The sequence below is a fragment of the Denticeps clupeoides genome, chromosome 11, assembly GCF_900700375.1.
Source record: "Denticeps clupeoides chromosome 11, fDenClu1.1, whole genome shotgun sequence".
NCBI lineage: Eukaryota > Metazoa > Chordata > Actinopteri > Clupeiformes > Denticipitidae > Denticeps > Denticeps clupeoides.
The window spans coordinates 8261006-8275094 of NC_041717.1; the positions used below are offsets into that span (position 1 = coordinate 8261006).

The following is a 14089-nucleotide window of genomic DNA, read 5'->3' on the forward strand; positions in this document are numbered from 1 at the left end:
TTGTAAGCACTTGGTCCAGCTTAAGAACCTAAACACCACAAAGCAGATGCGAAAGGAGGGGCTGGGGCGAAAAACAGTCTTATTGGATTAAGGCTTCCCTAACTGTGCTGAGAGGACTGGATAAACAAACCGTATTTGCTTTACTTTGCTCCTCGGGTGAGTTTTTTCAGATTTCGTGGGGGGAAAATACGGTTGGGAAAACATCACTTCTTGCCTCCTGAACCGTGCATGTCAAATACGGAGTAAATCCTGGCCACACACTTTCATCTTCACTCCTTTCCTCACCATGATAACAACCTTGTGAATAATGATTGGCTCTGGTGAAGTGGTAATTGTAGCAAGCAAAACAAAAAGACACTTTACCTCTGATTCTTGAGGCCGTGGTAAAATAATTAATAGCATACTTCATAGCATGAACAAGTGTTCAGTCATCAAAAAAGAAGAAGAAAGAAACGACGCCACACGACACCAACCGTTACAGCCACCAATTATGCTGCACGGATCCTTCATAAGACCTGTGGGACGTCTCCAGCTCTCAACTGCTCTCTGCCATCAATGTCTGGCGCCCGTCCCTCCTCTTATTCCTCAGACCTGGGACGAGTCAGCTCTGCACCATGCTCCGATTCACAGGCAATTAAAAGACTCGAAAACAATTTCAATTCAAGCCAAATAGGAGGGAGGAAAACAGCATTTAACCCGAGAACGTTGGAGATCCAGTTTGGAGTTCATTAGACAAATGAATGGAGCCTTACGGAATGTCAGAAAGACGCACTGGCCCATTGTTCACCAGGGGCCGCCGGGAACAAGTGGCTCATACATTAAGACAAGATGAGGAGGTGAATAACAATGCTGTGTGATCGCTGGTTAATAACAGATGACAGCTGCCCAGAGAGCTGGACCTCCCTATTGTTGGAACTATACAAGCTATTGTCGATTAGTTCAAGTGAATCACCTTCAGGAAAAACCTGAGATGAAAGAAAACGTTGCCCTCTTTTCTTTATTTATTTATTTTTAAATTATTATTATTATTGTAAAGTTGGTTTTGCAGAACTTGGCTGACCTCTTTCAGCTCATTAAAACGTGTTCCTGTGGACAGTGGGCCGACTTGACGACTGAGGTGAGAGGGAGCTAAGCAGGGCGAAGGCCTGGTGTCATCTTCCATTAGAGGGCCTGGGTCACACTGGCTCTGGCCTGCAGCCCGCAATAATGAGCTTCATGCTCAGACTTCTGTAGAGGCACGTCCGGCAGCGGCTCTACTGGGAGCCGGGCCAGACGCGGCAATAGCCACAGCTTTTTGAAAAAAACTTTATTTTATTTTGTTTTAGGCGCACACAAAAAGCGTTGTTTTATATAGATGACAGTCAAAATGATGGAGTGCTCAATAAACACTCTTTATATATTAAAAAAATACAGTAGACCAGTGTTTCCCAAAAACTCTGGAAAACTGACCCCTTGTATGTGACAAACCACTGTGACCCAGTTCCCAATGAACCTTGACTATAAGCGATGAGACCAATGATCTTAACCATTATGAACCATATGTGAATTATTAAAAGCACCAATTTGCAACACATGGGTTTGATAAATCACACATTTATTACATGCATGAAGGGGTGAAAGCAAGCTCACTTTCAGTCACGGTCACATTTTCCGCTAGAAACGTGACATCTGTTAAAGTTATATCACATGACACAACCTTCTGAATTGCCTTTCATTAGTGTGGGTTAATAGCAACCTCCCAGAAACAATTTTTCAACAGGTTGAGATGCTCTAACAGGGAGTAGAAAGCATAATTAAGAACTACTTACACTCTGTTTTGCATGAATTTAAGGCAAATAAAAGTTCTGCAAATGTATCCCATCGCTACCACCCCACCCCCAAAAAACATGTCAGGAGAAGGTCACGACCCAACATTTGCAAAGACAAATACAGAGTGCACTCGGTTATCTGGTATGCCCTGTGCGGTGACCAAATCATACTAAGGAGCTGTCAGAAGGAGTTATTAATCCCAGATGGTGGTCTAAGACAGATGGTATGATGGAAGCGGATGTCAGAGGATCAATGAACGTCCCTTCCCCCCATCCGCCTTCACAACCCATTAGGAGAGCATGAGGTTGGATAATCCTGATGGGGAAAGTTGGAGACCAGAGACTCATGCACCGTGTACCCCTCAGGCCGCTGTGTCTGTTATTGTTCAGTACAATATGGCTGGTGTTGCTGGGTGAGGGGGTGGCGTCGGATGTCGCTAAGTAGCCCTTTCTGTGTTTATAGCTAAAGGGAGTACAATTTGAACTCTGACACCCTGCCCCGGGCCTCTAATGTCCCTGGGTATGAGGAGGAGGAAGGGAGTTGGGGTGCTTCCTATTGAGCTCAATACATAACAGTCAAGAGAGTCCTGTTTGCATAGAAAATCCAGAGCTGATCAGGGCGGTAGAGGAAGTGGTAGAATAGCGGGTTCCAGGGAGGGGAATGAACTTCCACTTAAGCTCCTCATCGATTCCTGTGGTCAATTGTTGAATAATGCATTTCGAGGGACAAAAGAAGGGCTTCGTATTTGTCCATCAATCGGAAATAATCCTTGAGTCTACCCATCTCATGGGTTTTAGTTTTCAAAACACACAGATGTCTACCTTTCACATTTAAGCCCTAATCATAAATGATTTCAAAAAAAGAGAGGAAACATGAAACAAAGAAATAGTTTTTCATTACGTCCATCACTGCCACATTCCCACTTCTAATAATTCTTCATATCCCTCTCATGGGGGGCTTCCAGGCTGTACTGACTAAAAAGAAAAGCCTGCCTTTCACTGTGAAAGGATAATGAAAGAGAGTAAACACACAGTGAGTCAAAGAGACTTGTCTGCCAAAAAGAAAACTCAGCCGCACACTGCCATTAATCATCAAGTTCAGGGTCAAAGGGGTCCCCAACCACTCCTGTTGCCATGGCTGTGCCCAAAAACGTGTCACATATGCTCCTTTTCCTGTCACCCACTGGCTGTAAGCCAATTACAACAGCCACGCAAGCAAACACACACATACCCTGATCTACGACAGAAAGTGAAGCAGGATGCAAGTAAGGAATGACTTCAAGATAATCCCTACTCAAAAAATCCATGTGTCCAAATATAGTGTTGCATGGTCTTGGCCCTGGACAAGTTTAGACCATTAAGTATTATGTCAAATCTAAATGCAATAAACACTGTGGACAATAGCAAGAAATGCAAGCATTATTCAGTACTCTGGACATGGTTTGGGGCACAAATGGGGTTGCCACCTCATTCACTAATGAAAAAAATGCATGTTATTTTTACAGCTATGCTACTATGTTACCATAATTTCACTTTACACTCCAACTATAATGGCTCACAAAAGTATTACAATACTCCTATTCATTTTGAAGACAATTCTTTAGTTATGCTGGAATCATCTTAATATACTTTTGTTACACCCCCCACCCCCAAGTAAATTTTCAGGACATTTTTTATTAAAGCAGTAACTACATGGAATGGGGGTCGAGAGGTTCCATGAGGCTAATGGTAGTGAGCGTAACATCTGAAAACTCTTAGGTTCTGGAACATCTTGGATCCCAGAATGGACTTAATGGCTTCCAGGAGAGATAACCAAAATCCTGGAAGGGTGGCAACTCGGGGCAGAAGTGCATAACTACATCTAGCGCCAGTAATCAGCAGGAGCAATGAAAGAGAAAAAAAAAAAAAAAAGACAAGATTTCCTGAATTAGCTTAGCCTTACTTGACCAGTAAGCTTTTTTAGAGAAGTTAGGAGTGGGGGAGGATGTATGTCCCTCTTTTTGCAAACATGGGAATCAAGGACAAGGTGGTAGGTCGAGTGCTTAGCATGGCTGTCTGATGCTAGCCGATTGGTGATTAAAACTGTTGTTAGAACGCTACTGCGGGACTGCTGGACTGGTCTGGCCCTCAATCTTCAACCAACAACAGGGCTCGCTCAGCCCCCATTGTTTACTGAAGTTAATGTTCCTGCGCTATCAGGAACAAACCGAGGGCTGCTTCCAGCTGAGTAGATAGAGACAGACAGAGCTGGGAGAACGTTTACGGGAAGAGGAATGGGCAGATTTCCTCGGAAACGGCACCGGAGCAAAACGCACCCTAAATAAATAAAGTGGGGGACAATGGCGCGAGCCATGGCTAACGCTACTGAGACGCCCGCAGGGGGAAAAGTAGACTGAGATTCATCATGTCAAGGATTTAGCCTACTTGTAGGGAAGAACAAAGAGAAAGAAAAAAATGGATGGGTGACGGTGGGGAAAGAGGGAAGGAGGTGCTGAAAGTAGGTAGCGCTCATTAGCATCTCTCACAGAGCGCCTTCTTAAATCGTCAAATGGCGGCCGGCACATCGTAACGCATTGCGAGCATGGCGCAGCGGCGAGTATTCAGGATATAGCCCTTGCTCGCCACGCCGACTCATGGTAGCAGACAAAAGCGCAAGTTACTAAGGTTCCGACTCATTAATGCGGCAAATCTCCTCAGCTTGCCATTCCAAACACTGAATGCGCAGGCATCCTCCTTCAGCACCGTACAGATGTCCAAAGAGGACGTTTTTTTTCTGTTCTTCCTCTCACATTTTGTCAATATCACAACTGATTTTTTTCCCTGGAAAATCAATGCTTTTGATGCTCGACAGGACAAAAAAATCTTTTTCTAAGTGCTACAATAGACATGTCCATTAATATCAGGTCAAATTCGTCCTCAGAATTTACATGGACAAATTGATAACTCAAAACGTAAACTATATAAACAAAGTTGCTTAAGAAGCGTAGGCAGATAAATTATTAATTATAAAACAAATGCACCAAAACACACCCAAAACTGTTGAAAATCTGAAAAGTAACTGCAGTGACCATTTAACATAATTAAATTAGAACTGGATACCACAATTTATTTTCCTGTGATAAACAACTACAAAGCTGCAACCCCCCAAATTCATCCACAACAGGAATAGCTTGGCAGGCAGTGACAGTTTAAAGCCGCCATATTACTCCAACTCTGGTTTAAGAGCTCCTATATCGGTCACATTGCACTCCAGCCAAATGGGTTACAGGACCAGAAACCAGGGCTGGTCTGGGGTCTGATGCATTCTGGGGCTGTGTGGCATTTCCCCACGCTCTTCAGGGTAACAGATACCTGAGAGCCTCTGGCATGGCTCTCGAATGTGCAAGGGGTGGGTTCAGCTGTTCTGTTAACTTGAACCCTCAGCCCCATCACCCGCTTCGAGACTTATGGGTTAAACCACGAACACCCTGAGGTCAGGAGTGTGATTATATGGACGTGAGTGGGAGAGAAATTGGATGGCGTCAGAAGCTGTTTCTACTGCCACTTCTGCACCAGTGCATAGGCCTGGCAGACTGGGCTAAAACCAGCCCTGTGGGCAACAGGGAGGGGGGTGTCCACCCTCGCCACTGACCTCCATGGTTTTTGCTCATTCAGGTCACTGACTTTCTGTGTTTAGTTCACAAAAAACAAACAATCCACCTCATGCTCTACATGTCTTCAAATATTGATCGACAGGAAGCTGCTGCTCCCAGCACTGGAAGGGGAGGAGGCTGACGGGGGAAATAAAAGACATAAACACAGAGAAACCAGGACAATCCACAAACCCACCCACGCTAGAAACGCGAGACTGCTCTTCATTTCACAAAGGAGCCAAATAACAGTTGGTACAGAGCCAGCCGTAGCCAGGACGCATTCAGAACTTGCATCAGTATTCCGAGGCAGGCAGGGAGCAATGCACACACAAAGGGAAACGTTGCTCTCTGTCTGAATTTGATGTAAATAACACATTCCTTCCCGGCCGATGCGATGGCAATTCTCAGTCTTTCAGACGCTCTGGTCTCCCTTGGCATGAGGCCATTTCGATTCTGAATGCAGGAGAAGCGCAGGCATCTCTACGGCAGGCTGGGTATAGGTACACAGTGGTATGGACTACAAAAGTTCTCACACATCAGTCGTGGTGAAACCAGCGGTGACTGATGTGCCGTAATCTTCCGCTGAATGACAGCAGCAAAACAACGCTGTTAGGGCACAAATATCTACATCAGAATTTAATGGCTGGACTACAACTAGCTTGGGAGACCAGACCCACCCGTTTCAGCCCTGAGGTAACATACAGCAGGAATGCACCAATCGGAAGAGACATAAACAAGTGGAATAGTAAAGAGAACAGAAACCATTCCAGAACCAAACCATCTGCATTAGGAGTCAGGAGGACATCAAGAAGAGCAGGTGTGCGGTTTGAAGAAGTTCCAGAGGAAAACGGTCAAAGGAGGAGGGAGGCAGTTGGCCGAGGTCGAAGTATACCATGGAGCATGCTGGGAATGTGCTCCTACTGAGAGTACAGGTCAGGGACTGGGTCAACAGAGCCAGGTGTTAAATCCTCACAATGGAGTAACTCTCAGGGGTCATGTGGAATACAAGGTCATTGGGCTCTCAAATAGTTCATGATAATCAGGTTATCAACATAGAGTCTAGCATGCCAGCATGACTATCATTGCCATGGCTGGTCCATGTCACCCAAAAATTTGTGAGACTCCAGGTTTGTTGGATGGATGCATTTCCCTTATGGAACCGATCCCAGGCTTAGCAAGAGTGGCCTCTGTTTTCACAGCATAGGCTGGCGTGGCAGGATGTTCGGCACGAAAAGCACCCTCAGGCGTGGCAAAAACTTGGAATGGTAGGAGGTACAGCAGCAGCATCATGCAAACCAGTCCAATCCTCACAGATCCAACATGAATAAATGTGCCCTGTCCTCCATCCGTCTGACCGTGCGTCTGTCACATTCTCTGCTCCGGCTGGTTATGCCACGGAGATGCTTTAAATGAACAGGATAAGCTGAGCATCACATCATCTCCATGACAGCATGTTTCTGACAACTTTCCGACCTCCGGCACACTCGACAGGCTGCACGTGAATTACCGAGAAGGGCGAGATCTGTGCACATGCAGTGCACATCATACAACATGGCCAGACACCAGCATACGAGACGGAGTCTGACATTCCCGGGCAACGACCCCACCACTAAGGTCATGAACTGTTAACTGTACATCTGCCACAGCAACAAATTTGATGAGACAGAAAGAGGAAGGGGACCAGGGAACAAGACGGAGTGACAATGTAATAAAGCCTACAGAATATCAGTAGGAAGGAAAAGAAATGAAAGAAAATAACAGCACTAACCTGTTTAACTTCAGCAGGCATTTCTCACAATCCTTCTGCTGAGCCACCAAAAAAAAAAAAAAAGCGAGCGAGCGAGCGAGAACAATTTCCTTCCCTCCACTGAAAAAGTTCTCTCCCCTCCTCCTTCTGTTTCTTCTCGTTCCTTATTTACTTTTCTTACTCCAGCCAGTGCATAAGGAGCTCAGAGCCTTAAAGCCATTCTCTCCCCTCTGAGGCACGCACGCATGTACACCCTCTCTCCGTCCCTCTCTCTCTCCCTCACTCACACACTCTAAATCCTCTCAGAAAGGAGTAAGGCCCGCCTCCTCTGCCGCTCGGCGGAGTGATGCTAAAACAAGACACGGCGGAACGACAGGCAGAATAAGAATAGGATAAAATAATGAAAAAGCAAGTCGGTCTGCGGACAGAATTGGAGAGAAGGGGGCAAATCAGTCACCGGAGTAGTCAGTACAGCATCCACGGAGAGCCAGAGCCACAACAAAAACATGCACTAGCTGACGGGTCGGAGCGGAGAGTGGGTGGGGGGACGGGCGGGATAAAAGTTTCCCGGGCGGGGAACAAAACCCACAGGGGAGGGAAGAGAGGTGGGGGCAGATAAGATAGGTCGATGATGAGTGAGCGGGCGAGCGAGGGTGAAAAGAAATTCGGTGAGCTCTCGCTCTCTCTCTCTCTCTTCCCTCCTCTAACAGCATCTATGCAAACGAGGTGTGGGGCTGGGGGAGGGAACTGACAGACAGACGCAGCTGGAGCTCCCAGATCCGCTCTGGCCCCACCCAGCCAACGTGCCACAAGAGCGCGGCTCCCAAAAGGGGGGGCGAAGGGGGCACTCGGCGCCTCAAACTTTTACACATTCTCCCATTCCATTTCTTTCACTCCTTTTTGGTCCTTTTGTTGTCCTCCCAGCCTACTATAAAAAGAAGTGTAAAAAGAAGAAAGAAAAAGAAAGACAGAAAGAAAGAAAAGGCAGACCATATACAGCCACCAAGACAAATCCAAAGGGGGTATATATATATATATGTGTGTGTGTGTGTGTGTGTGTGTGTGTGTGTGTGTGTGCACTTACGGTGGTAAAAAGTAAATAAATATCCGCATTTCTCCCTCCCCACAGCTTCAGCAGGAGATGAGTTAAATTTACTCTTTGACGTGATGTTCAACACCAGAAAAGTTCAGCCCCTCTGTACTTCGGTACTTCCCGATGTTCCCCTCCCGAGGACCGGATTTCTCTTCACAGTTTCAGTCCACACGCCGTGCTACACACCCGAGCGTGTTTTATCTCTGAAGCACACACTGAATAATTTACTGCGACAACGCGCTTCTTTTTAATATCGCCCTGTGCCGAATGCTGCTATAGTACCAGGGTTGGTTTTTCATAAATAAATGCATAAATAAAACATTGTTTGTAATCAGCTCCGTTTCTTGTCAGTCAAGATGTTGCGGTGGAACATCTGGCAGAAAGATTCATGTTCCTACGTAGACAAAGTTTGACAGTCAGGTGTGTTAAATAAACCTGCAATCTAGTGTTAAAGAAAACAAAACAGATGCACCTGCAACGTGACTGAGCAGGTTCAGATGGGTTTTGTGATCAGGAATGGTGCTTTGCTGCCCAAAATGACAACTCCGCAAGACCAAAGATAATAATGCAACACACTGAAGTTTCCCATGTAATGAATAACATAACCAATGTGACATTTATGTGTTATGCTTAAGGATTACTGTATGTCAAAAAAAAAAAAAAAAGACAAAGTGCAGTTGTGGGGGTCAGATAGGAAGTCAGACGCCCATCTGAGCTGTTCTCCATTTGAAATAATACAACATGGCGGAGATTTTGATATTTCATTTTATGGCTTATTTCCTCATCCAACAGCTGCTGACGTGAATAAACAGGAGAAGAAAAGAAATACATTTAAAGAATGGCTGGGCTTGTCACTCTCCAATAAAAATAGTCTTTTTACTATTCACAAGTACCCTTTTTGGCACAGGCTGCTTCCTATGAATTCTCATTACTGGCAATGATTATGCTGGGAAATGCTTATACCAGATTTTGCTACCTTGTTGAATACAGCCCCCTCCGGTAAAGCATGGTCAGTCATATGATGTATGGAGAACGCAAAAAGAACACTGAGAAGGATTCATGAACATCTACTTGCCAAATTACTATTTTTGTCCAAAAGACCCCTGTCCAGTAGACTACAGTAGACTGTACAGTAGTTCCAGGTTCAAGACAAGGTAATCTACTATGAAACATGGGTTTCAGACGATCAAACCTACTAAAAAACCTTAACAATAAAATCTATTTCTATGAGTTCATAACTGCATATTGGGTCTTTCATTTAGCACCACATCTCCCCAAAACTTAATAAAACTATGTTTAAAATAACCTCATCCTCCAGAATCTACATTATTGCATTCAGTAGATCTAACTTACAGCTTTGTCCATGCGTTCGCAGCCAGTCTCTTGTATTCTTCAGGGTCTGATTTATTGACCATACCCATGTCCATTATGGTTTAGATCCACACAATATCATCATCTCTCCCTTCATTTCTTAAAATCCTCCTAATGAACATGCACAGTGTGGAGTCCTGCACACAACAACGAAGGCCTTAGACAAACAATGTCAAACATGCTTCTTGACGGGAATGCCTGCTGAGACTCTGAAGTCAGAAATAGGTTCCCAGCATTCTCAGTTACCCTTGCACTGCTTGCCCTAATAAACCATGGATGCCTCTGGATCTGAGCTTTAGGCCTCTAGTGTTTTGCCTGCGCACAAATTTCCCCACATCTATAACTGATCTCTGCCACGTGTTCTGTTCACCCCTCATTTTGAAAGAATTGACATGGTTGTAATTCATTTTGTAAATGTGTTCCGACCATTTTGCAAACACCTTGTAGTAAACAAGGAACCTTTGAAGAGCCGAGAGACATGGGGAAGGAAAAAAATCCTTTTAACTATAAGGAATCTATGCATTCCAAATGGTTTCAATTTAAGTGTTCAATCAGAGGAGCACGACACAGACTCATCTGGCAATATAACATACAAGAGGGGTCAGGGGGTCACATTCTTGCTGTGGCAGAGGGGTCAAGTAAAGCACGGACCTGTATATGAAACACATGAGCCACAGCACCCGTCTCAGATCAGTTTTAGTACGGTTTACTCGCTGACAGCTAATGGTGTCCCGACATAAACCTTCACCCTTCTGCAGTGTTCAGGCATTCCTTAACAGTGCTATTGTGTTCAGAGAGGACACGGCGGTGCAGAAGCACTTTCCGTGCTTTCAGAGAGTTTAATGATTTAATAGATTGCGATCAAATGGCAGAATGGGGTGCATGGACAGGCATTAAGTAGACCAGCATCAGGCTGATTTGAGACATGGTGGTATAAGTTGCCCCCATGGAATACAAATTGCATTACGCACAAAATCCATTTCTTTCTCAAGGCCTGGAAAACAGGGAAAGTGTCCATTTCCAAACCTTGAGATCTTGTCTTTCTGCGTTACCAACGCAGCGAGCTGGAACAGCTGAAGAAGGTTAACCCTTCCATGGCTCAGGCTCTTTATCTCCTTGCTGACGTCCACATGGCCCACATTGGAGCACTACAGCGCATGCTAACTTTCTCACTTTCTAACCATCCAGGACCTTGAGGTGATATTAACTGGCTCAAATGGCCGACAAAATATACAAGGTTGGGTGTTGAAATCCAGGTCCTGGGTGAAGATTTTGCAACTTCCCAGTGTCAGTCTGGGTTTCCCTGGGGTTCCACCATTCAAAGTCATGCACACTAGGAGGACTGGTGTACTTGTTGAAATACGTGTGTCTCACACTCAATGTGTGAGACTTGAGGGCCGTGCTTTTATTATCACCAAGTCCAGGTCTTCATTAGAGAAAAAGCCATTTTCTGTGCATGATTAGTAGTAGTTAAAACAACAGAGAAGGAGAGAGAGCAAGAACAGAGAGTAAAGGAAAGGCCCAGAAAAAGAGGGGGTGGACACACAATTTTTCACACTACGGTAATTAGACATTTACAGAAGGGGTGAATTTTCCTAATGGTGCTGGCAGGAAAACATGAGGAGGAGGGACCTGGGGCTCATTGTTAGGACAGGTGATTTATGACGTATTTGGCACTTGCAGGCCCTGCCCGGGAGGAATATATCTGTAGCCTTTGTGTCCATTGTGCCAGTGCAAGGGCAGAGAAAAGCTCCATGGAACCATCACAAGGCAGCCCAATACTTCTCACTGCTGACAGGAGGCAGATCAAAGAAGTCACTGTTCCCATAAAGCTCGGCCTTTCCGAAGTTTTCACAACATGCAGGGACTGCAGCACACCCGCCAGCGCCGGCTACCACTAGTCACTATGAAGCTTGAGGTTTGAATACCAAACATTTCTCAAAAGCAGGTGAGTAAAGGAGTGGGAACCTTTGTGCATAGCTATGCACAGAGGTAGGTGCGGACAAAAGGTTGTTAGCACTTACCACAGGGCTACCAACGTCTCAGCCCAAAGTCTTCCAGAAACACACAAAAATGCACAGACAACTGCTAAAACTAGCTGCCAAGTGAGAAGCCTTGAGAACAACATGTTTGGAACCAGGTTAGGATTTAAGATTTGGTTAAGTAACCTTGTGGTAGTGGGGCAGTGGAGGCCTAGTGGTTAAGGAAGCAGATCTGTAATCAGAACGTTGCCAGTTTGAATTCCGAGTCGCCAAAGTACCGTCCCCACACACTGCATTAGCATTAATAAAATCTGGATACTTGTCAAATCACAATCTCTCTCTCTCTCTCTCTCTCTCTTTCTCTCATATATATATATATATATGACAGACCTCGGCACAAAAGCAATCATCATTACACACAATAAAATTTTTACAGAACATATTAATATGTACAACAGGCCGTGTAACATCTGCTTCATTTAATAGACAATACAGCCACAGATAGCCCCTCACAATCAATCAACATGCAGGAAAGCATTAAGAGATCAGCAATCATTTCCTTATATGACCTGGTTATATAACCATTTTAAAAAATGATTGGCAGCACACATAAGCCTGAAGGATGAGTGATGTTTCTGCAGAGACAGTCGGCAATCTCTTCTCCTTCCTGTCTGTCATGTGACTTCAGGACAGCTTTCAGCTCTAATCATTTCCTCGGGTCTGATGTTCTGTGATCCGGTGGATGGATGTGCCGGCGAAAGGAAGCTCGTTCTGGCCAATTGACCCCCTGACTGTTTTTGATTGCAACAGAGCTAAATGCTCCAGAAACATGGACTACTGGCCACAAACCAGGGAGAAGCTAGGCAGAGCAAGCTCATTTCCAAGATGTCATGTTACGCATCTATGAGCAAATCAGCCACATTTTAAAGTGTGAGAAACAGGGTCCTTTCATGGTCGCGCCATGAATTTGAATTGAAGAGATCAAAGGCTGCAGCATATGCTGTGACTTTGCTAACATGCTCAGATGGGGTTTAAATTTTTTTTTTATTTGGCTTTATTTTAAATACGCTCTATTAGCGTTCTTGTGAAATGCCGGTCAAATTACGCTAGGTCTAATGCCGTTGTGTGACTATGAGTCATACAAGCATTGAAGCTTATGGACATTTGGCATGTCTGACACTTGACCTTAGACTCTAATGACAATATCAGTCACTGGAGATCAAGGGCCTTCTCTGTAAATCAGTGGGCTGTGGTGACCACTAACATTTGAGAGAATTACATCACATCTGATTTCATATCTCCAAACGCTACAGGAAGGAGGGGGAAGGCCAGAGTGATTCAGAGGCTTCTCCACAAGACAGACAGCTACGAGACAATATCAAAATGGTTCAAGGTGGAAGCAGGCAGGAATGGTCGGCCACGTTGAATCGGACGCATCATCCCACATAAGAGATGAGGAGTCACTGGCGTGACACAGCACCCAGAAGAATGAAAAATAAATATGAAGGAATGAAGAAACGGACGACATACACAAGCCAAAGCAATGCCATCATTCACACCATATCCAGAGCAAGAGAACCATGAGGATGGGTTTGAAGATGGCGGGTGGGCAGGCAGGGAGGCAGGCGAGCAGTTGGGATGAGCGTGCCAGCTTTAGCTTTTACCTGCATCACCACCTGCTGCCAGGCCAGCGGCTGGCTGCCCCCGGCATTGCAGCCGGCCAGCCTGTCCGAGGGCAAGGTGGCGCGCTCTAGCTGCAGGGAGACGTTGCGCCGCTCCTCCTCGAGGGCGCGGGTCAGGCGCTCAAAACGAGCCTCCTGCTCCTTCACCGAGGCCAGGATGCTGGCCGCCGAGCGTACCTCATAGTCCTCCATTGCCGTGCCTGAACGAGGCTGTACTGATCTTGGGGTGGGAGCACGAGGATGAGAGAGAAAGGGGCGGGTCAAAAGGCAAGTGGCTTGGGTTAGCACAAACTGGAAAGGCCATTAGTTTCATGATCCAACAACAATAAATAATAACAACAACACCACATTGTTGCCCATAACAACACAAAGAAAAACCTTCCAGTGCAGTTTTTAAACATGAACAAATGACTAAATAAATAAATTACAGAACTTCCATAGTAGCCATTAAGCAACCAGGGCCACTTAGCACGCACAGAATAAAAAACACCTGGAGAATATAGTCAGAATATAGTCCACTCTTCATACACACCTAGTGGTTAGCTGGCCAGAAAGCGTGAGATTACACACGTCCGCCGGTAAGAACAGAGAGAGCAGACGAGCCCAAAGGCTGCACAGCAATACAGAGCTGTGAAGATAAACAAGAGATGGAGAGAGAAATTAAGAAAAAGGGGACGAGAGGGACAGTGTTAGATAAGGCTGGGGTTATAACACGGCTTCCTTTAGCTTTCGCCCCGTGGAGTCAAAAAAAAAAAAAAACAAGCAAATAGAAAA

At 45.4% G+C, this 14089-nt stretch overlaps 1 protein-coding gene across 12 annotated transcripts in view; it reads right to left on the reverse strand.

Moving 5' to 3' along the window:
* arvcfb (ARVCF delta catenin family member b) overlaps nt 1–14089 on the reverse strand; it is a 156926-nt gene that overhangs the window by 77125 nt on the left and 65712 nt on the right. For 9 of the 12 annotated variants that reach the window (XM_028996633.1, XM_028996632.1, XM_028996630.1 and 6 more), the window contains exons 4-5: nt 13848–13943; nt 13298–13535 (exon numbers count right to left, since the gene is read on the reverse strand). The exons of 2 other annotated variants lie outside the window; for them this stretch is intronic. In XM_028996633.1, coding sequence (XP_028852466.1) covers nt 13298–13507 — 210 coding nt within the window. In that variant the 5' untranslated portion in view covers nt 13508–13535; nt 13848–13943. Of the gene's footprint in view, nt 1–7208; nt 7590–13297; nt 13536–13847; nt 13944–14089 lie in introns of those variants that run through there. One more of the 12 variants, XM_028996634.1, reaches the window with a different exon arrangement.